The sequence below is a fragment of the Asterias amurensis genome, chromosome 15, assembly GCF_032118995.1.
Source record: "Asterias amurensis chromosome 15, ASM3211899v1".
In the NCBI taxonomy this organism is placed as follows: domain Eukaryota; kingdom Metazoa; phylum Echinodermata; class Asteroidea; order Forcipulatida; family Asteriidae; genus Asterias; species Asterias amurensis.
In genome coordinates this window covers 4,613,201-4,636,877 of record NC_092662.1, presented here as the reverse complement: position 1 = coordinate 4,636,877, position 23,677 = coordinate 4,613,201, and the positions used below count along the sequence as shown (strand labels likewise).

General features: G+C 37.3%; 2 protein-coding genes across 3 annotated transcripts; one reads left to right on the top strand and one right to left on the bottom strand.

Annotated features, from left to right (window-relative positions):
• Window positions 1-282: 282 nt before the first annotated feature.
• Window positions 283-13,370, bottom strand: LOC139948093 (uncharacterized). The gene is made up of 4 exons (XM_071946123.1): window positions 12,991-13,370; window positions 5,784-5,944; window positions 5,149-5,270; window positions 283-4,876 (listed from the first exon to the last, which is right to left on the bottom strand). The coding sequence occupies exons 1-4, from the start codon at window positions 13,210-13,212 to the stop codon at window positions 4,179-4,181; spliced, it is 1,203 nt and encodes a 400-aa protein (XP_071802224.1). The 5' UTR covers window positions 13,213-13,370; the 3' UTR covers window positions 283-4,178.
• A 236-nt stretch (window positions 13,371-13,606) lies between these two features.
• LOC139948218 (pre-mRNA-splicing factor 38B-like) lies at window positions 13,607-23,192 on the top strand. Of its 2 annotated transcripts, none has more exons than XM_071946303.1 (8): window positions 13,607-13,722; window positions 14,424-14,694; window positions 15,183-15,251; window positions 16,113-16,264; window positions 16,758-16,818; window positions 19,079-19,201; window positions 19,555-19,679; window positions 20,128-23,192. In XM_071946303.1, exons 2-8 carry the CDS (start codon window positions 14,536-14,538, stop codon window positions 20,570-20,572), a joined length of 1,134 nt encoding a protein of 377 aa, XP_071802404.1. In that variant the 5' UTR covers window positions 13,607-13,722; window positions 14,424-14,535; the 3' UTR covers window positions 20,573-23,192. The 2 variants fall into 2 exon arrangements, with proteins under 2 accessions (XP_071802404.1, XP_071802403.1); XM_071946302.1 differs by having other exon boundaries at window positions 20,116-23,192.
• The last annotated feature ends 485 nt before the right edge of the window (window positions 23,193-23,677 follow it).

Sequence of the window (23,677 nt, the reverse complement as noted above, 5' to 3'; positions counted from 1 at the left end):
GCATACAATACATCAAGAAATTTATCCAAATTAAACCATCTATCCAGAAGCTTTGATTCCATTCGAATTCTATATCAGAAAAGTGTAAACGATAAGTGTTTGCAAAAATTAGAATCTGAGAATTTGAACCCGAGAATATTGTGTTTCCAATTGCAGATTATTCTTCCAGCGTGAACATAAACGGTAAAATTTCAAAAATCATGTTTGAAGTCAATTTCACTCTATGCTTTTGATGGTCATGACCAAATAGTATAAAGAAATTGACAACATTCTTCAAGGGGCTGACGTTGTGGGATTTGGCCACAAACAGACCATTTTTAATAGGTTTATGATCGGACTGGACAAGAAAAATATTATAAAAAATACACATGCAACTGTAATGCATAATTTCAGTTTTACAGAACTCAACATGTTTGCTTTGAAGTCAAATATTACTGATGCATAGGAAAGGGTTAAATATACACATTAAATAAGTTAATGTTGCTTTTCAAGAAAATTTACTTTTCTATAAGAAATTAGAATCAAAACTAAACCCTGGCTCATACATCCTGCGAACGCGATGCAAAACTTGGTGCACAACAATCGGTACGCGCTGCTCTTCCTTTTGTGACGCAAGAAACTTCATTTCGCACGAAGCATTCGCATGAAGTATGAACCAGACTTTAAGGTTTAGCTTTTTTCATAACATGATCAAATCTGCTGCCACCAAGTGTCCCCCAAAGTCTCCCATCGTGGTGTTGTGTTGGGCACACTCACAATACTACAAAAATTACAGTAGATGATATTGAATGGTCAGATAGTAGGAGGGTCGACTGTGTACTGCACAGTCATAACATGTTATTGCAGGCTGACATAGTTTATCAAATATTCAAAACCACAGCAGATGATAAAAAACTATCAAACAGTGAGAGGATTGACTGTGTACTGTGTGGATGCATTCACCGTACTATATCATATTGCAGGCTGGCATAGTTTATATATCATTCAAAACCACTCAGGATGATATTGAAAGATCAGACAATTGCAAATTATTACTTTTGATAAACAGAGCAGAAAAAACAAAACCCAACTACACATCTGTACACTCAGTGCTTTCAAGAGCTATGGGGGGGGGGGAACACAGTGGGATTCAAACCAAAGTCTTTCTGATCTTAGTCTCACACTCAATTTTCAATCTTTAACATTTGTTGATCGACATGGCCAGTTTCTAAATGGTTTAGACATCTGATACATAAAGCAGAAGTTCCGACAGCTAAATATTTCAAAGGTTTATCTCTAATCAATGCGTAAGAAAAATCCAAACACCTTTCACCTATACTCCCGGTTTTTAAACATCCCCTTTAAGTTGCTAAACATTCCTTTTAAGCTGTAAAATCATTCCCTTTAAAGCTGTGAAACATTTCCTTTACTAAGCTGTTTTAAAACATTCCCTTTACACTGTTAATGTACACTGTACCTAGTACTGTTTCCTTGAAAAAGAATATGATGAATTCATTCATACAGATAAGATTAAACAATGCTAATATAAATGTAAACAAAAATAAATAAACAAAAATCTAAAAAAAACTGCTCAGAAAGTGAAGTCTGAGAAAAATAAGTAGAATAGAATTTTGTCGGAAAACATGGTAATATTTTGACAAGCCATGTGCCTTATAAAGGCAGAGTCATCCTTTGTTATAAAGATGGTAATGGTAGTAAAAAGCATCCTCTGGATTTATTTTGTCTGAAATGCTCCTGTTGATGCAAGATTGGTTTCTTGAAAAGCAAGACAGCCCAATGATGAATTGTCTATCAGTTAATGAGATTTAGAACCCAATTGCAATAGTGGCCATGTGTTTTTAGGATACCAAATTTCACGGGAAGTGTACAAGAACAGTTTCTGGTTGGGGAACCATTTTTTAAAATAAGTTCATCTCGATTGTTGATAAAGATGAATTAAAAGATTTGTTTTTACAAATCCAAAATTTAGTAATTACATTTCACATGTACATAAGCTAGGAGCTTCTTCAGAAGGGTGACCATGTACAAATGCTGAACTGCCCTTTTATACCCTTCTTGGTGCCATAGAGGGCGTTGTAGGAAGTTTTTTAAAGGAACACGTTGCCTTGGATCGGAAGAGTTGGTCTATAAAAAGCTTTTGTAACCGTTTGTTATTAAATACATATGGTTGGAAAGATGTTGTAAAAGTAGAATACAATGATCCACACAAATGTGCCTCGAAATTGTTTTCCCTTTTCTTTGCGAACTAACATGGTCTGCCATTTTTAGGAGTCAAAAATTAATTTGACTGCCATAAATGGCCGCTCATGTACTCGACAAAGCAAAAGGAAAACCACGCAATTTTGAGGCATGTTTGTGTGGATCATTGTATTCTACTTTTGCAACATCTTTCGACCCATATATATGCATTTTATTATAAACAGTTACAAACGCTTTTCAAAGACCAACTCGACCGATCCAAGGCAACGTGTTCCTTTAAGTCATTGAGTTTCAAGCTAGAAACTCATTTCAGACTCACCAAAACACGCCTTAAAATATTACTGTGTGGTTGATCAAAGTCAACCTGACAGCATTGTGTGCATATTCAGGTGTTTCAATTTGAGTTACTACATTAAATCTCAAAGCGTTTGCTACGAGAGAAAAATAGATACACCGAATAAAGTTACGTAGAAAAAAGAAAAAGAAAAAAACCCAAGTTGTAATATACATATTCTACCAATCTATAACTATTTAAAAAGATATTACACAATTTACAATTGCTACATTTAAAATTCTACCATACACATACGAGGCTGTGTAAATTTACATACTCGACAAAAAATTCATCTGCTAAATTTTGTACCCTTTACAAGAATAACAGTGTGAGTTTACGATCTTTCTTATGTACTTTAAAAATATCATTTGTTTTTGTTCATACGTACATGTAGTTGATCTGAAAGGCAATTTTTCATTAAAGTAAACCACAATTTGTCGTCGTAATTTCTGCAAGAGCTACTTTCACCCGACTAAATATAATCTAACATTTGCTATTAAGATAACTTGAAGTGATACAAAGACATCTTTATGTGTTTTTGGAGGAAAGAGGGGAACATTTTTTTCGCGGAAGAAAGGCTGGGAAGGGGTTGGATTGCTCATAAAAAAGAATAAAGTAACAAAGAAGCACTAGAATCTAACTTACAATTGTAACAATTTTCCTACAGTAAAATATATTACTTGTCACCAATACCAAAGTATTCTTTTAAATACTTTTGAACAAATATTATTTTAAGAGATGTCAGGCTGCTCACTGGTAAATATTCACATACGTGTTGGTCATACTTCATTTTGTGTTTTTTCTTTCAACAGAGTGACTACCAAAAACGAGATATCAAAAGTATGGTGACAATTCTTTAAGAGTACTACAGCTGCACAAAGTTTAAAACCAGCTTTAAAAGGCAACAGTGAAAATACGTACAACTTAACTTCAAAGGCCTTCTTTCAAAGACGGGGACAATATCAGAATCGTTTATACCAATTCCAGGCCCGCTTTCATCAAGCAGAAAGTTTCACCTCCAATGTAGCAAGTTTGTTTGCAAAATAGAATCAGGAGACCGCCAAACAAAGGGCTAGATAGCTCAGTTGGAAGAGTGCCAGCACGTTAGTCTGGAGGTCATTGGATCGAATCCCACTCTGGTCAATTTTCTTTGTTTAACCCCAAATCAAAATAGAATCAAAGCGGATTACCAGCACATTAAAAAAGAAAGACATGGCACTGTAGCTGTAACTTGTAGGAAGATTTTTCCTGTCCTAAGCAAACCTTTTGGGACATGAAATTTGGCTCAAAGTGTCAGCATGACGAATGGTGTTCCATGAATTTCCCGATCAAGGGACCATTTATAATAACAATAAATAACATTTGTATAGCATTTTCCATAGGCATTTCAAAGCGCTTTCACATTCTCTGATTTATAACCTAATGAGGGGAAGAGTTTATGATCAATGTGACGGTATACCCATATTGGGTTTACCCCGCTGCCTTGAGCAAACAATCAACTGACTTCTAGTATAAAAAAAATCACAGAAAATGAGTTGGACACATGAAATCATAGATAGCTTCACCGGTGCATTATTTAAATAGTCTATAATAATAGTACCGCTAAACATAAACTCTAGTTTTACTAGCTACAAATATACTTGTCTTACTTCATCGTTGTAAAAAGCACCACAAGATTATCTTCGGGGTCTTTCAGCTGCCAATGGTCTTCCGCCAGCTTTTCCGCCCCGATGGCTGACTCGTTTGTTTGAAAGTACAGGAGCTGATTCTGGCTTGTTTGTGGGACCACGCCCTGGTAGAATGCGAGAGAGAACTCCAACCTTGGGGAGAGTGGGAAAGTGCTGCTCTTAGCTGTGTTGCCGCCGTTCTGCTGTAGCGGGGTGACGCCAGTGACTTTGCTATAGAACGTGTCCATTGATTGAAAGCTCAGGCTGTCTTTAACAAAAAGCGTCACTCGAACGCCAGACGTGTTGGCCCCTGTTTTCACCCCCCACAGTGGGAGCGGCAACTTGGTGTGTTTGAAGTACGCCGTATCGTCGCTGAGTTCGCTAGCCACTGCATCCGGAAGACTGAACGGTACCCATGGATCACCCGAGAGTACCTTGACGACTTCAGTGGCTCGGGATTGGGCTTTCCCGCTGAACATCAAGGTGAGGGCCAGCCTTGGGATGTCACCTTCCAGGGATTCAGTGAAGGGGAATAGCCTCTGGATCTCCAGGATGCTGGCATGCTGGAAGGCACCGGAGAAGTAGGAGATGAAAGACTTGAGGGCGTCACGAGTTTGCGATCCGTGGAGCGTCTCAATCTCCACGAAGCAGCGCGGTGGATTGGTCAAGATGGATGCTGAACGGAAACACAAAAAAGACACATACAATGAGTGGTACTTTCAAGTTATTGAGAACCAGCATTTATTAATACCTGTGACAGGCTAAACTGTCAGATTTTTTCTCAATTTGATCTTTAGAAAAAATTTTTTTTTTAAAGCCCTCGTAATTCTGGTTAAAACTGGAGAAATCACATCCTTGCTACTTTGTCTTTGTTCAACCCCAAACCATGTACACAATTTTTCCAGTCAGTTTCTCTCGTGGTAATAATTATTTGAAATTGAGACTTACGTTCAATAGCAGTCACACGGAATCCTTCACAGTCATCCAATTTCTCCTCCAAGAAGAGCCTTCCAAAAGACTCGTAATCATTTGCCGACTCAAATAACAGAAGAAAATGATGTTGGTTCCACCTGGTGAAATAAGATTGCCAAAGATAAATTACTAAATTTTCCCTGAAACTCTCACTTTATTACTCCCTATAGCTCGTAGAGTATCAATTCATGCCTTCACTAGCCCCTGGCCTACAGTATCAACCACTGACACCTCTATAGCACCTTGCCGATCAAATACTCACCAACTGTAACCCCTGCCGTCTATTTCACAAAACTCTTCCTAACTTAAGACTTAACTGAGGACTTAGGATGAGTCCCAACCCTGCACTGTAGCATGCAGACCTTAAGATTAATCCTAAGTTAGGACTTACTCGTCCTAACTCGAGATAAGACGAGTCCTAACTCTTTGTAAAATCGACCCCTGGCCAATGAACCCTCGACCATATTACCCCTGGCCTTCAAACTTTTGACCAATCTAGCCCTGGCCTACAAGCTCTTGACCAATCTAGCCCTGGGCAAACAACTCCTGACCACTCTAGCCCTGACCTATCAACCCCTCTAGCCTTGGCCTATTATATTAACCCCTCTCACCTCAACAATTGGCACGCCGTTCCTTTCATCATCTTCTTAATATGACTCTCAACTTTAGCGACGCTTTGTTGATCCAACGATCGGCTTTCAACGGTAACTAATGCCAGGATACCAGGCCCATCCCTGTAAGATGATGATTTGTTTCCCCATTCAGTATTTAGCTGCAAGAAGAAGAATTAAAGTAAGGTATAAGACACAACTACACTGTAGCATGACATGTCCATATGTAACTAAGAACTGAGATCTAACACACAAAAAAACGGTCTGGCACCATTTTAAAGGCAGTGGACACTATTGGTAATTGTCAAAGACTAGCCTTCACAGTTGGTGTATCTCAACATAAGCATAAAATAACAAACCTGTGAAAATTTGAGCTCAATCGGTCATCGAACGTGCCTTGTCACACGAAGTTGTGTGTGTTTAGATGGTTGATTTCGAGACCTAAGTTCTAAATCTGAGGTCTCGAAATCAAATTCCTGGAAAATTACGTCTTTCTCTAACACTATGGCACTTCAGAGGGAGCCGTTTCTCACAATGTTTTATACCATCAACCTCTCCCCATTACTCACCACCAAGTAAGGTTTTATGCCAATAACTATTTTGAGTAATTACCAATAGTGTCCACTGCCTTTAAGTTTTTTCCACTGGGAATGCAGAGTACAAAAACATTTGCCATTTGGTGCATTTTGTTGTATTGCAAAGGCTACCTTCTACTGTTAAAAACTATACACTGTACAAACACTCTCCACATTTTGTTTTGGTGACCTTGATTACCTTGTTTGACAACATGTGGGTTTTAATACGTACAACCTTTAGATGCTTATTTCTGATAAATATAGTGGGTAAATTTTATTAGAAGCACAACTGATTTTTCAGTCATACGGTAAGCCTAACATTACATTTGTTATATTATTTGGCAGTGAATGTTGCTTGTACACATGTACTCAAGGTTGGAAACAAACTTGTAACTTTGACATTACAAAGTCTACGTTTAAATTCTTTAAAAACAAAAACCTTGAGTAAGAATATTTTGGGGGGCATTTAATACTCACTGTAGACTGCTAATAAATATACAATCTAATCTGCAATGAGTGCCCCTAAAAAATAGTAAACCATTCTCGGCCTTTATATTTGTTGCCAGGTGACGGAAAGGAAGAATGTAATAACTCTACAGCCTGCACGTACAGTATGTGTGTATTGTAAGGACAGACGACAAATCTAATTAACTTCTTATAATATTCAGAATGAATAAAAATATTTCTGACCTGTTCATGTATTTCAGGCATGGAGTACTTTATTCTCTGTATTAAGTCTGCGATGTCTGACACAAAAATGATGTAAGTTTTGTCTTGACACAGCTGGGTCCAATTTCATAGAGCTGCTAAGCACAAAAATTTGCTTAGAATGAAATGTTTGCCTTGATAAAAACAGGATTTCCCAACCAAATTTCTACGTGATTTTCAAGATAACCATACAACAGCTGAATACAAGTAACTAGTAAATGCAACAAAATGGAAATTCCGTTGGTAATCCTGTTTTTACCAAGGAAGAAATTTCATGCTAAGCAAATTTTCGTGCTTAGCAGCTCTATGAAATTGGGCCCTGGTTGTCAAGGGGTTAACTCCTGCCCATGGAGGGGATTAATTTTTCGGCAATTCACCCTAAAATTTCCTTTTAAGAATATCGTTGTCACTCACAATCAAACCCTGACTATTTGCAAAGCAAAGACAACAAGCAGTCTCATAAAATAAACTGCCAGGAATTTTTTGGGTTAGGAAAGGGATAATGCTTTGAAGGCCCATAAGCCACGAGGCTGATAACCATGTTAATGTTTGTATTGCATTGTATTGTATTGTGTTGTATGTACGTATGCTGGAATATGGGATCCCCTCCCATTATGCCAAATGATCAATGAAACAATGGTGGCAGCCTATTATATTGTAGATCTCTTGTTATACGCCCTACAGAATATGATCATTTATAAGATTTTTTCCACTAAGAGTAAGCCCTGATTAATACTCCTGGGTGATGAGAAGCAATTACGGTTTTAGTGCACAATGCCAAAGAACACAAGTGTCACAACTGGGACTAGATAGAACCCTGACTCCAATGGCTCAAAAAGGAAGCACTTTCCCAAGATGCATTTGTGTAAATTCTACTCATACACATGTAGGTACCCATTTACTCCTTGGACCTTTCCTTCATTAGAAGGGTTTTTCTTTTATCAACACTAACTGCGAAACAAAACTGATGCCAATTTCATTCCTAATCTTAGACCCTTTTGCTTTTAATATTTGTAGACATTTTGTTCCCTCGGGCGGCCCTCTTCTTGACTGATTTTAAATCAAACAAGAGTAAATACACAAGTAGGGTCTACACATACAATCAATGTTGAACAAATATCATTAAAATGTCGGATACTATTACGGGTACAATATTTTAACATTCCAAATAGCGGCGGCCGAGTAATAATTCTCTGTAGAGTTCACACAGCTGTAAAATAAATCTAACAACTCTGACCTCGTTTAAATGCACGTACCACACACAATGGTGCTCTCCAAATAAAAGGAAGAATTTCATCCGACAATAATCATGCCAGAACCATACCTTGGTATTTAAAAAAATAAATGAGCTGTAAACTAAACTACATGTAAAAAAAAATGTAAAAAAAAACAACAAATGAATGAGGTGATCGGTCTCCTTGCTTCCCTAATCCCAGGTTGCATTGTACTAAACTTATGTTAAATCCTAAACTTGTGTGGGATCCATATTTGTTTAACGGTTGTATGGCTTTTGACTGGCACCCCCGAACAAAACTTGACAAAAGAGGCTGCTAAAAAAAGTTGATCAATGGTGAAAAATGTGAAATATTTTCATTTGAATTGCTGTAGGCCTATATTTAGAAATTAGTCAACCGTTACAGTACATGACGTAATGTTTGGAAACAGTGCACACATACTGTATTCAGAATTTTTCACCATTTTCCTGTGACTCTCTGATGACTGTTTTGAGCTAAAAACTTTCAGGTGGTTTTTGCTTGTATATGTCATAATTTAGCAATAAGCCTTATACTTTACAGAGGCACTGAAAGCGTTTGCCTCCATGCCCCCTGATCCTTGCCTTGGTGTTCTTGAAATGCTCCGCAGTAGAAATTTGTGACTTCTTATAATAGGGGTACCCTAACATGTAAACCATGGGGGAAAAAATGCTGTGGTGCTCATTCTCTTTTAAAAAAACAAAACAAAGCATACAGGCCTGTAAGCAACATACATTACTGGTCTTGATAATAATTAATGTTGTTCACATGTTTGAAATAGGTTAGTTGACACATTTCCTTCCTCCATGGACTACAATAAACATATAGGGCTCATTGCCACTCTCTGGATTTACAAAAAACTACCTACATGTACAGCTACACTTACTTACATACAGTACTACATTAATTGTATTTGCAGACTCTGCTAATGCATTGTCCTGTGTTGTTCCAATTAGCAATTAAAAGATAACCCATAAATAGCCATTTTGATTAATGATGCACCATGCATCAGTGAGCAATCCCATTATTACTGTAATCATGCAAATCATAAATTCACTGACTTCATGCAGGTATTCTTCTTGTTCAGAATTATAATAATCTGTGTCTTTGGTGTGAACATGTACATCGTGCCAATTTGCAGAAACAGTTCGTTTAAGTTTGATAAAAATTGAATTTGTATAATTGTATTTGTAGGGTGTCATGGCCAAAAGTAAAGAGCTTTAAATTCAAGTTTTGGTGGTTAAAGGAACAAGTTGCCTTGGATCGGTCGAGTTGGTCTTTGAAAAGCGTTTGTAACCGTTTTTTTATAAAATGCATATGGGTAGAAAGATGTTGTAAAAGTAGAATACAATGATCCACACAAACATGCCTCGAAATTGCGTGGTTTTCCTTTTAACTTGTCAACTAACACGTCGGCCATTTATGGGGGTCAAAATTTTGACTCCCATAAATGGCCGACCATGTTAGTTCGCTTAGTAGAAGGAAAATCACGCAATTTCGAGGCAAACTTGTGTGGATCATTGTATTCTACTTTTAAAACATCTTTCCAACCATTGGCATTTTATAAAAAAACGGTTACAAATGCTTTTGTTTTGACCAACTCGTCCGATCCAAGGCAACGTGTTCCTTTAAGTCATCGGAGTGTGGGTTCGAATCTCGGTCATGACACTTGTGTCCTTGAGCAAAAACTGTATAATAATTTATTCTCTTGATGACCCAGGGGTATACAAATGTATCTGCAAGGGTAGTCTGCAAGGGTAGTAGTTGATATCGTGCATGATAAGATAAACCATTTGGGGCCCCACTGCAGCTCGGGGCTGTATACTCCCCAGGTCTCTCTCTCTATGTATGCTAAACATTTTTTTTTAAATGTGTTCAAATCCATGGTAATGTAAACCCACAATTTAAACAGCAAATAAAAATCAGAAGACGAAAGAAAAACTCTTCGTGATGAAACATGATAAAAATACATAATAAAAAACCCAGGTTGCTTTTAAAATTTACAAAACAATCACGCCATTGACATTCCATACCCCATCAATCATCCTCCGCAGCGCAAGTAAAGATTTATGTGCAATATTTATTTGGACACTTTATTAATATTAATACAAATATAACTTTAATATTAGGATTATGAACACATTATGATTCTAATAACATTTTCATCTTGAAAAAAAAAACCTACAAATAAAAACTGAACGGGAAGGAAATGAAATTTAAGTGCATCACCAGAGCATGGTTAAATTTTATATCAAAAACAGCTGTTCATGGAGAGTCAATGAAATGTGTATTGCTTGGGCATATGGCAAATGATTAGAGCCACATATTTGAGCAATGTAAATGGTGTGTTGTGATACCTACACTTTGGTTTACATAGTAGAATACATAATGTATGTAAAAAATGCAGTCAATGTAAAGTCAGTTTTCTAAGACAATTGATGACTTTCAGCATTCAGTTCTCACTAAAAAGTTTGAATAATTAAAAAATACAGTATTACAATGTAAAGTCAGTTTTCTGAGCTCATAAAAGATGACATTCAGACAGTGTATAATTTGGATAGTTTGTGTATATTCTCACTAAAAATTTTGAATAATTAAAAATACAGTATTACATTGTAAAGTCAGTTTTCTGAGCTCATAAAAGATGACATTCAGAGTTCAGACATTGTATAATTTGGAATAATTTGTTGATTGATGTACATGTATAGTTTGTGTATGTATTTTTAATAAAAATGTTGAATTATTATACAGTAAAAATACAATGTAAAGACTCATTATATTTTCTAAGCTCATTATGATGACAGCGGTCAGACAAAATAATTTCTTTGGAAAAATTGGTTGAATGATGTATTCTCACTCCATTTGTGTATAAACCAGAGAGCCTCTTTACAGTACATGCAATGTAGTAGACGGTAAACAGTCTAAATCTTCCAAAAATAACCCTACAGCATTAAATCAATGTTAATACCGGGATTACTTGTATGGACGACCAATTTCAGAGCATGCACACGCACACTAAACTACGATGCGTCTATTTTGTCTGCAATTTTGAAGGTCAATGTACACAATAAGACATTGACTCAAAAGTTGCAGTCCCAGTGTTGTGGATTGTTGCATTACAGACTCCCAACAAATTGTGGCAATTTGTTAAACTGTGAATTCTTACGGTTTGACTATATGAAGATTTCTAAGTTTCAAACATCTGTAAACACAAAAAGGATTAAAAAAAACTAATATGCCGAATCTTCTTCATTATAGTTTATTTTTTACGGTAAGAGTTATTTAAGTTGTAAAACAACACTGGGAAATGATATTCAATGTTTTTTTTTAACGAGTGGCAATCAAATCAAGTATTATAAATGTCAGAAGGATTAGTATTGGTAAAAATGGATAAATCAGTGAACTTTCAGATTGAGTCTAACAAAAACTTACTAACACACGATAAAAAGCTACAAATCGCGACAAGTGTAATTTGGGTTTCACATTTTAAATACCTGCCTAGCTTGTTTTTGAGATTTTTTTTACTTTACTTTTTGCTTCACTTTTTACTCTATGAAGCACCTTGACTTGACCGTCTTGAGGCCCTTGCATTTGATATATACATGTACATGTAATGCATCTTATTCTTAGCATTTAAAAAGTATTTATGAACACTTTTAAAGCCATTGGTCCCTTTCCAGAAAAAAAAAAAAAAAGTTCACAGATTTACAAATAATTTACAGGGTTTACAGAAGGTAATGGTGAAAGACTTCTCTTGAAATATTAGTCCATGAAATGCTTTACTTTTTGAAAAAAACGGTAAAACAATATAAATTCTCGTTAACGAGAATTACGGATTTGTTATAAACACATGTCATGACACGGCGAAACGCGCGAAAACAGGAGTGGGTTTTCCCGTTATTTTCTCCCGACTCCGATGTCCGATTGAGCCTAAATTTCCACAGGATTGTTATTTTATATATAAGTTGTGATACACGAAGTGTGGGACTTGGACAATACTGTTTACCGAAAGTGTATAATGGCTTTAAATGTTGGTTATTATAAATAAAAAGTGTCAAAATCTTGACAATGCCGATCCCTTGCTGAATTTTAGGGTTCTTTTATTTTTGGGTCACAAGACTAAAGAAAAGAGCACAAAGGTCACAGCACCAGACCATGATGAAATGTCCCCATTGTATAACCTTGCGTATGGCGCCACCACCTTTCCACTCATACAAAAGGGGATTTCTCATCGAGGTATTTTAAAATTAGATACTATTTAATATTTCACATTGAATGAAAAAGTGGTGGCGCCATACAGAAACTTTTCCAAAAAAAAACTATCCCTCACTCACAAAAAATGCTGAAAAGTAGAGTGGTTTATACGTTTATAATTATATCGTAGGAGGTCCTGTTTTCGAGGTGTCCCTAAAATCATGGCAAATCTTTTACCTCTCTGTGCGCGATGTAAACAGTCCCTAGATAAAAATTGTGTGGTTATATTTATACCCTGAAAACTGGTGAGAGGACGATACTTTTAAACAAAAAAGGCAGTCAGAGTCTGACGGTCAGATGAACTAGTCTGAGTCTCAACAGTTTTTTTTGCAGTTTACAATAAACAAAACAACCATTAACAAAAACAAAATCGATCCAACCAGAATCGAATACTCCCAAAATCAATAATGTTCTCACCAATCTGTACTTTGGAGACTTCTCCGATATTCGCTGACAGCTGCGGGTCATGCTCGCCTCCATCGGCGAGAAAATCTTGGGCAGAAAATACCGAAGGGGAATGTCCGAGGACCGTGTCAGATTCACAACCGATAGCGCGAAGTCCGCTTCGTCTCCCGGCGTCGGTGACACTCCATCTTCGAGGAAAACCCCGTCGCTCTCGTCCGGGTGAGATTGTGCCATTGTAAATGAATCTTTTGGCGTCACACTTGTTTGATTTTTAACGTGAAGATCAGGGTGAAGATGATCCACTTAATATATCTCTTTTAGGGTACTTCAGTTCAATTAGGATTAATGCACTTTCAAGCGATGTCTTCGCGGGTAACGTTTCCGATCGTTTCCGTATTTTGTGTGTATTTTTTATGTTTTCATTCTTTTTCCCTTTAGTCAGTATAGAACCTTAACCCTTTTTGGTTAATTGATGATGTTATCAGAAAGACAGAAAAAGGAACCAGACTAAAATAGTTAATTTTTTTTCTATTTTTTAACCTCGTCCCCAGAGGTACTTTTTGCATCGATCTCATCACAACGCTCGATATGGAATAGCGCCGCGAGCGGTGGGATTTTTAAAGTCAGTCAGTGGTTAACGTTTTTTCATCGTCATTCTCAGTGTGTGTGTGGGTTACTAAAATCACTTGTTTCGACTCGAGTACTGAAAGTTGTTTCAATCATTCAACTGGAATCAATTTCAAGGTTTGTATTTATTTATTCTCAAAGTTAATAAAATAGTGTAATTTGTTAAAAACAAATATAACAGAGGGAAACAGATTTGTTAATTTACCGTATTTTCACTTGCTAAAAAAGTGTATATTTTAATGGAAGGACCGTGTGTTTCCGACATAAACATGGATGGTTTATTATTAACCGGTTTTCCAAACTGTTTTTGTAATGTTGTTGTTGTTAATGAACAAATTATTATTACTTATCACTATCATATCAGTATAATTCAGACAGTGGATGTTTTTCCAGCACCAAATTCTATTTTTCCTCGGCTGCATCGGGAAAATGAAACGCGCGGAGGATCGACTCGGGACAGACGACAGACTGGCTCAGTCAGCAGACAATTGTCAGACAAACATTGTACGTAACAATAACAAAATGTTGTTGTTTGAACCACATGCCACACCGGAAACTGGGGAAGCAGAAAAATGTCTGTACCTCTTTTTTCATTCAAATCATTGTGAAATAAATTAACCTAATTTACTCAAACTTCAAAATGAGATCAATCTCTTGGGAAAAAGATGAAAGAGGTGATAGGAACAGGATACAAAATCTGTCATTAATTGACTGTATTACTATTATTAAGAAAGCTGTATTTACTTCATGAATCATGGCCTTGTTAAAGTTGCTTTAAATTTACTCTTTATTCTGTTTTTATGTTCATAACACAACAGGTTACAGACGAATCCGCCTCATCCCTCTGACCTATTTTAACCTTCTTGGTGTTGTACCTCTGCGGTCGCACCACCCCTCGTGTCAAGTTGAAAGTCTCTGCAGCAGCGGACCATGCCTCAGAAGAGTAACACCCTGCCCACATGGGGCAACGAGGCGTCCATGAACCTCAACCCGCTAATCTTAACCAACATACAGTCCTCGCCGTACTTCAAGAATGAACTCTTCAAGCTAAAGACGTACCATGAGGTTGTGGATGAGATCTACTACAGGGTAAAGATCAACCCAACAAAATTATAAGAAGAAACTTTAAATAATTAGTAAACTTGCAGGTACCACTATGTGTAAATCTCCTAGGGTGAGTGTTGGCTCTGAAAAGTGTTGGTTTGGTCTCAACGTTGTAAAGAGTATACTCTGCCCGTTATGTTTATTACTTTTAGGTTTAACCCATACACACTGATATGTGTTAATACGGTATACTCAGTACTTACCCAATCTCTGTGGAAAAAAAATCACTGGCAAAATACTTGCGTGGGATTCGAACCCACGGCCTTTGCAATTCTAGAGCAGTTTCATACCAACTGTAGAGCACTGAGATTGCTCAGTAGCTATTAGAGGCAGTTTAGCAGTAGGTACCACAACGATTTATCTAGGTTTCAAAATACGCGTACCTCTGTGTACAATATTTCTGTTTGGTGTTGGTACGTTTTGTTGTATTATTTATTTATTCATTGTGTTCAATTCTTCTTGCTTTAATACAGGTTGCCCATTTGGAGCCCTGGGAGAGAGGCAGTCGACAGACATCTGGGCAGATTGGCATGTGTGGAGGAGTAAGTGTAGATCAATAACAACAAAATAAACAAACAACATCACATACAGCAACAAGGCAGACAAAAGTAACAACAGCCATTTATTACCATTTGCAAATAAACATTCCTAAATCTCCCACATGCTATACGCACAAGGGTGAAGTAACACATGGCACACTTTCCTATATCCAAATTGGCACACATACCAAACAAATCCACACTTGAGTCTGGTGAACTAGACAGATTGGCCGTGACCCTAACCAGGTTCTGAACAAATAAAGCTTCTGACACAAAATGTTTTAGTGAAGTTGTTTTACCCTTTTCTCAAAAACTACTGCACCTAGTAATTTTTCAAGGGAATCCTTCTACCATAATAATCTGTCAACCGTGTAAAGTTTTATAAAAAACTGTGGACGTTAGTGTTTTGTGTCATACAAAAAGTACTCAAACCCTTTAAACATCCTCCTGTTAAAGGAACACGTTGCCTTGGATCGGTCGAGTTGGTCCTTGAAAAGCGTCCTGTAACCGTTTGGTATAAAATCGGTATGGGTAGAAAGATATTGTAAAAGTAGAATACAATGATCCACACAAACATGCCTCGAAATTGCGTGGTTTTCCTTTTACCTCGTCGACAAACACGGTCGGCCATTTATGGGAGTCAAATTTTTGACTCCCATAAATGGCCGACCGTGTTAGTTGGCGACGTAAAAGGAAAACCGTGCTACTTTGAGTGATACTTGTGTGGATCATTGTATTCTACTTTCAAAACATCTTTCCAACCATATGCATTTCATAACAAACGGTTACAGGACGCTTTTTATAGACCAACTCGTCTGATCCAAGGCATTGTGTTCCTTTAATAACAACTTCTTCATCTATTAGGTCCGTGGTGTTGGTGCAGGAGGCATCGTCTCATCTGCCTACTGCCTTCTTTACAAGTTGTACACATTGAAGCTGACACGGAAACAGCTGAATGGTCTTCTGTCTCACTCTGACTCGCCATACATCAGAGGTCTTGGTTTCATGTACGTCAGGTAGGTAGGTGCAAGACCACCCTTCAAGTGTTTTAAGATTCATGAGAGTTGCCGACCACTTTGTGGGTGAAACAGTAGACAATAGACAGACCAGGTTAATGTCCAAGACCAGTGTTCTCACTTGGTGTATCCAAACATGCATAAAATGTGCAACAAACCTGTGCAAATTTTTGCTAAATTGGTCATCAAAGCTGCAAGAAAAATTGAAAGGAAAAACACTCTTGTTGCCCAACTTTGTGCACTTTTAGATGCATAATAAAAGGCTTTCAGCTGAAGTCTTTTGTTGTTCGAGTGCGAAATTACCTCTTTCTCAAAGACTATGATTCTTAAGAGGGAGCAGTTTCTCACATCTTTTAAACTATCAACAGCTCTCCATAGTTTGTATGCCAATAATTATTTTGAGTTATTACCAATTATCACCATGTGGTCGCACTATCTAGACAAATGAAGCATCTGATTGACAATACCTAACAATGTTGCTCGTGTCTTTCAGGTACAGTCAACCACCAGCTGATTTATGGGAATGGCTGGAGCCTTATCTAGAAGACGAGGAGGTAGGTTGTGATGGTAAATGAAACCATTTGTTATTTTTCATTAAAAAATTACCATTAGTGCGCCCTTTGGAGTTAACCCAGAGAGAGACCATTTTTTGCATCTGGAAAACATTCTCCAGCCTCACAAAAAGATACAAACTTATGTGGTAAACACAGAAAAATATGTCCTTGCTGCTTTTTTAAAGGAGTTGGAGTCTTATGTAAGGGGTCTTTAAGATGACTAAAACTTGTCAATCTTTTCTGTAAGACACTGCGAAAATAGCCTTTTCTAGGCAAAGTGTAGAGAATGTATCAAACTTGCTGAGATTTTCAACAATATTTATCAAGACTGGGATCAACAAATTTGGGGAAAACGCTGAAAGAATTCAAAAGAGTTTTTTTTCCACGCACTGAGATTTTAACTTCTTTTACGTGACTAGTCAGAGTGCAGTTGAAGGTGAGTACGAACATTCAAATAAAATATAATTTTTATAACCAAAGAATTTATCTTTTTAGATTAAAAGATTTGATGAAAAAGAAACTCAATCCATTTGTAAGCAATTTAAAAAAAAATAGAAACTAATTATTTTCTTCTAATCAAATAAATGTTTTGAAAATCATTGTCTGTTCAGAGTAAACATGGGAAAATCAGTTTTACTTGATGAAGTTGATGAAGTCAGCATAGTTGGTCGGTTATAACAACTTTTCTTTTTTCTATGGATCAGTTTTTAGAGTGGTCAGCAGGCTCAGTGGACCCCTTGAATGCGTTCAGCGTGAGATACGATCACCTTTCGCATTGAGGTTAATTTATAACTACCTAGGCTTTTTAAAAAATGACTGGAATTATTGTGTCTAGTCGGTTTTGTAGTTTGGGCATTAAGTCTGTGCTCTGGTTGTTTTGCTTATAAGAAAGTGTTTGTTTACAAGTTTTAACGATAGAGACACACATAGTTTTGTCAACTGATACTTTGGGGGTTAAAATATCGTAATAAGCTGTTTCTAAACAGTAATGGTTAACATTTTGTGGTTAATAAATATGGGAGCCTATCAATGGTCGGAACCGTTAAGTAATCATATGATGATACTATTGAACAGTTTTAAAAAGTGATTAATTATGCTCCCAAATTTTAAACATACATTTTTAAATGAGACAATTGTTTTTTAGAAGTCTGAGGAAAATTGTACCCGACTGTAGTTAGAACAATACCTGAGGGGTTGCTTATAATTAGTAGGCAGGGTGTGATTCAACCCCTGGAAGAGTTCTGTAAATATATATACATTGTACATATTTGTTTTACATGTATCCATTGACTTTGTGAAAGTCTAAGTTGCAGGTTGTTTTGAATTTAAAACCAAGCTTAAAATTATCGTGATGAACAAATCCAAAAGGTTTTGTATCAATCTTTTCAATTTATAAGAAGCTATGGTTAGCTCTCATTTCATCTGATTGACAAGCATTGTTTGTTTGGTTTCCAAATATAATAATACTCGTTGCTTGAAAAGACTATACAAACCAAATGACCAAGACCCACGATGAGACCTTCATTTCTAAGAAAAGTTGTTTCTGTCTTAAGCTTTGTTGATGTACCATATTAACTGCTACCTTTTTGTCCTCTTTCTATTTCCTCCTCCACTCGTTGTCTTGTTTGAATTGAATCACCACTGTTTTTCTCTTCTTCTTCTTCCCCAAATTCTTTTTGTGGTATAATTTAAAAACCTACACTTTTTTTATTGTCCCTCTTTGCAAATCCATGTCCTGTCATTCTTTGTTTTCATTTCACTTGTCTTTCCAATTGCCTGTCTTTCTTTTTGTCAATTCCTTTATTTTGCTTGTCTATGTACATGTATCCATTTGTTCTGTCTTATCTGTTTGTTCTGTCATATACTTGCCTGTCTTTTTGTCTGTCTTTTCCTATTTTGTATCTGTCTTTCTGCTGTTTCCTATACTTTGTCTTTCTGTATGCTTTTTAAAATATTTTTTACCTGTCATCCTTTTTTGTCCTGTCGTGTATTTGCCTTTCTTTTTGTGTGTCTTTTCTTATGTTTTGCCCTTTCTTCCTGTTTTGCCTATTGGTCTGTCTGTTGGTGTCACCATTGTCCCTCTTAAACTGTTTTTTACTGTGCTGTTCTTCTGTGTTTTCCTCTTCTGTCATTCTCTCATCCAATGCATGTGTTCTCATGTTACTCTTCAATCTCGTTCAAACTTCTTCCGTACCCCGTTCATCGTCTCTGTCTTTTGTTTTGTTTGTCTTCTTCCTTTCCCTGTGTACTACATCTACAGGAGATTGACGCCAAGGCTGGGTCTGGTTGCACCATGACCATCGGAGAGATGGCACGTAGCTTCCTTACCAAGTTAGAGTGGTTCTCTACCCTCTTTCCTAGAATCCCTGTCCCCATAATGAAGGTAAGTGAAATCAGTGAGTGAACCTAGCCTTCACCCTCCTACTGTGTGATCATCCAATATCATCCACTGTGCCTAAAGTTTTTTTATGATAGATATTAACTATGCCAGCCAGCAACATGATTTTATGTCATGAATGCATAGATACAAACATGTACACAGTCAACCCTCCTACTGTGTGACCATTCAATATCACCCACTGTAATGTTGAATGGTAGATAAACTATTCCAGCCTGCATAATGATATTGTATGGTCAATGCTTATTCACAGTACACAGTTAGCCTACCTCCTGTCCGCCTTCATTGTCATCCAGAGTTGTTTTGCTTACCCATACTTTGATTTGCTTGCACACTAGGACCTTGAGTTGAAGTTGTCAGAGTGGAAGGAGGGGTTCCTGGAGAGGCAACGTGAGAAACAAATTGAGGCAGGAGGCGTAGAAGAAGAAGAAGAGCCTGAAGAACCAATGGCTCGAAAGAGCAGGTGAGTCTAAGACGTGTTCAAATTGATGGCTTCAGTAGTGGCTACGGCTTGAAAGTCAAAATGTCCTTTTCTAGATGTTGCAGCTGATGGCTATAGCAGCAGCCAAAGCCTACAGCTGATAGCAGCAGCCAAAGCCTACAGCTGATAGCCACAGCCGATGGCTACAGCTGATAGCCGCAGCCGAAGTTGCGTTATTCAGACACATCCTAACACTGTTGCATCTTTCATTTGCACTGAAGCTATAAGCTGACCAATTAATTTCAAAGAGCTGAGCTTAATTGTGTTTAGTTGATTTTTGGTGGTGACCATTTAAGCATCAAGTCCAGGACCGAGTTATAGAAAGCTGTCTTAAAAGCATAACTTAGGCCTGGAATGGTGTAAACAAGATTAGACATTGCTTAGTAACTTCCTAAAACACTGACAATTTTTCTTTTAGGGGCGGATCCAGAGACAACTCCCGAAGTGGAAGCCACACCAGCAATCGCAGTCGAGACCATCGCAGGAGTCGGAGCAAAGAGCGCCAGCACAGCCACAGTAAAAACAACGACCGCCGGAGACGCAGTAGGAGTCGCGAGAAGCGCCCTCGCAGTCGCAGCCCGGAAAGGCGTCGGCGGAGAAGTCAGGACAAAAGTCGCGATCAACGGCGGAGCCGGAGCCGTGATAGACGCCGGGAAAGAGAAGGGGACGACTTTTCGCGTGCCTTGCAGCGGGAGCGAGAAAGACAGCAGAAGGAGCGACGAGAGCCAAGGAGTCGAAGCCGAGAGAGACGGCATAGTCGAGAGCGAGATAGAAAGAGCCACCGAGATAGGAGACGTAGCCGATCAACAGAGCGAAAGAAATCACATTCCAGGGATCGAGAGCGAAGTCGGAGTCGAAGTCGGGGTCGGAGGTGATGTTATAGGTCATAGTACTTTCCTTATTTTGTACATTGTTTGTTAAAGATGCTATGTCAGTTTTTTTGCCCCAAGCATTGAAAAAAAAAATTTTTTGCGTGAATGGTATTTCAAAGAGTATCACCCGCTCTAACGACAAAATGTTAAACTTTTACTTTTGATGGTCAGGAACCATGACAAAAATTAAAAAAGTTTCTTATGAAACACATAATAATTGGTCACGTGATATATTGTCGGGATCCCAACAAAAACTAATTTTGAGCACTTTATTTTACTGCTACTAATAATTGGCGGACTTTTTCGAGCAATGGCTCAAATGAAAGCTTGTAACTTTCTCGACCCCCATCAAAATATCTATTGAATTTTAAATCAAAATTTTGGGGTCAAATCGGCCAAAAATCTGACATAGCATCTTTAATACCATCTCTTCATGCCATCGGATTTAGATTTTTTTTTTAATAGTGTAAATTTAGTTTGTAGGTTGACACTTATCATAATTTTTTGGTAGATTTTTTTTCTTCATCTAAACATTCAAATCATTTTACCTTAACTGAGATGGTGAAAAAGGCGCCTTTTTGTGTGATGAGCATCAGTATTCATTATTATAAGTTCATACAGGGAACTTTATTATAATGTATGCAGACTGTGAGCGGTCTATGGGCAGAAAAAAATCATTCCTTGGTCAGTTTCATAAAGCTTGTAAGCAAAACAATTGTTAGCAAAGTAAAAATACTACTCAGCAGAATGAGGTTATCAGCTAAAAAGCCATGTCATTTACATTGATGTGACTGGTGCCCTGCTTAGCAATTACTTCTGCTCAAAAGCTTTCTGAAGTCCAGCCCTTGTGTTATGATCCAAAGTGAAAAAAATCATTGTGTGGTTAAGAACCAATACTATGGATTTCTGAATAAGTCAGTATCTTATAAGAGCAGAATTTGAACCAACGATCTCCGGTCCTTTTCTAGTGAATTTGTCTTTGTTCAACCCCTTAATCATTTAATAACATAACCAAGTCAGTCTCCCTTGTGGTTAATAAGTTGATAAATCATTATCTGTGACTTTTTTTTTTTCCATCTGCAGCTGCATCTAATCCCTATGTTGACATGCATTGGTCCCATAGAAACAATCTTAGCATTGGCCGTAGCCGCCATTTTGGATACAGCCTTATTGCTCAAGTCATAAGCCTCTTCAGTAAAAGACTGGTGCTTTTTAGATACGGAATTTATATTCACTTGTTAAATATTTGTGGGTTGGGTACTCAACAAACGCATTTTACTTAAACATTTCTGGGTTAAGGACATTATGCTTTATATGATTTGAACTTGACACTTGGCATGTACTGTAGAAATGTTTGTTTTAATTCGAGATCTGTACTTTTAATTGTTGTTGCTACTTCCTTTTTTCTTCTTCTATAAACCCAAAGAGAGAAAAGTTGTTTATAATAGTTGAGAAATAAATGTGTAAATATATAATATCCTCAGAAAGAAGTACCAAACTTTATTGTAGTGGACTGGAGAGTTATAAAATGAGGGCTCTGTTGTTATTATGTACAGAAACTTCTGCCTTTCTTGACTTGTGAAAGGAAGGGTCATAGATTGGTACGGTACATTTACCTATTCCAACATTTAATGACCGTAAGAGCTTACTTTGTGAGAAGCACTGAAGCTGTTGATAGTATCAACTATTATGAGAAAAGATTCCCTCCGAAATATGGTTTTGATAAGTTTTCACCCCAAAACATTTGAATCTTAGAAATAATTTATGCATGAACCAATTCTCAGATTTCTGAGGGTTAGTTGTGTCGTGTCTGCTCACGGATATTGCAGCCAAAGATACGGTTGCTACCCACTCTCTCCTTGTTAAACCTGGATAGATTCAACAGTCATTTGTAACAAACTGTGAAGTTTGATTGGTCGAGAACCAATCACGTGATGTTCAACAGAAATGCATGTTACATGGCTTGGGGTCGGGTAGCATTAAAAGTGATGTACTCCAGTGTACATCACCTTGATCGTTCCCAGCGTTGGTCGATTTCCAGCGTTGTGTACGAAATAACCGCGGGTTCGAGGGAATTGTTTCTTGTTCGTCTGCTTATTATTAACAATGAATAGTCCGTCGTAATAATGTTTGAAGATGACAACAGAACACACAATTATAAAAAGGTATAACAAAACAATTGTTGCACACTGTGACTGGGGTCCATGGGTTTTGTATACCCTCGGTGGCAAATGGCACCCTTGGCTTCGCCTCGGATGCCATTTCCCCCCTCGGGTGTACAAAACGCCATGGACCCCGTCAAAGCGTGCAACAATTGTATAGTGAAGCTCTTGCTGTTTTCTCAGCAAGTAGACACTGTATTCAGGTGAAACTTTCACATGTGGCTTTCATTGTATCTGTCTTTATAATTTTGTCTATGAATCAGCATTACATTTGGGGGGGGGGGGGGAAATGACCCGACCTTGAAATTAAAGAGGCAGTGCCTTTCTCAAAAGTCAACTGTCTTCTCTTAAATTTTTGTTAAGAACTGTATAATTTTGATGTTGTATTTTTTATAAAGAAATGTTTTGTGATTTATTCATAAAGGCAATTGAAGGATACAGTGTTTGGGCAAAATGATTAAATGAATGTGTTTTTTTCCATATCAGTTATCAGTTCATGATTATTTTATTTGTTTGTTTGATTCATGAGCCCCTCCCCATCCCCCCCCCAACCTGATTGTAAAAATTAAACAAAACCTTTGTCCTACAATTTAAAATGTAAAGCTTTTCTCAGTGGGGGAAGTACAAAGGGTTACAACCTTGTGAACAGAAATCATCCATAAATACTTGATAGCTTTGACTACACCCCTATTTAAAGTAAAATCAAACCCCTAAAAATAATTATAAACCTGTTGATCAAGCACTAAGAATTTATGAAAAAAAATCTCAACAGACTCCTTTGGAGTTTGCTGCACTAGCAGCCAAAATTAATTAACTATTCCCCCCCCCCCCCTATAGTACAATACAAATTCATCTGGGTTTTTTTCCTACAAATTACAGCTGCTTGATTCCATGAAACTCAATACTCGTGTTTTTGTCTTTTCAATTAATAATTTATGATAAGCAC

Coding starts and splice junctions, on each gene's coding strand:
- LOC139948218 (XM_071946302.1), top strand. CDS start 14,536: ATGCCTCAGAAGAGTAACACCCTGCCCACATGGGGCAACGAGGCGTCC. Junction 16,819..19,078: donor CTTATCTAGAAGACGAGGAG/GTAGGTTGTGAT, acceptor CTACATCTACAG/GAGATTGACGCCAAGGCTGG. Junction 19,680..20,115: donor CCAATGGCTCGAAAGAGCAG/GTGAGTCTAAGA, acceptor TTTTTCTTTTAG/GGGCGGATCCAGAGACAACT.
- LOC139948093 (XM_071946123.1), bottom strand. CDS start 13,212: ATGGCACAATCTCACCCGGACGAGAGCGACGGGGTTTTCCTCGAAGAT. Junction 5,271..5,783: donor ACGGCGTGCCAATTGTTGAG/GTGAGAGGGGTT, acceptor TTATTTCACCAG/GTGGAACCAACATCATTTTC. Junction 4,877..5,148: donor CCGTGTGACTGCTATTGAAC/GTAAGTCTCAAT, acceptor GTTTCCGTTCAG/CATCCATCTTGACCAATCCA.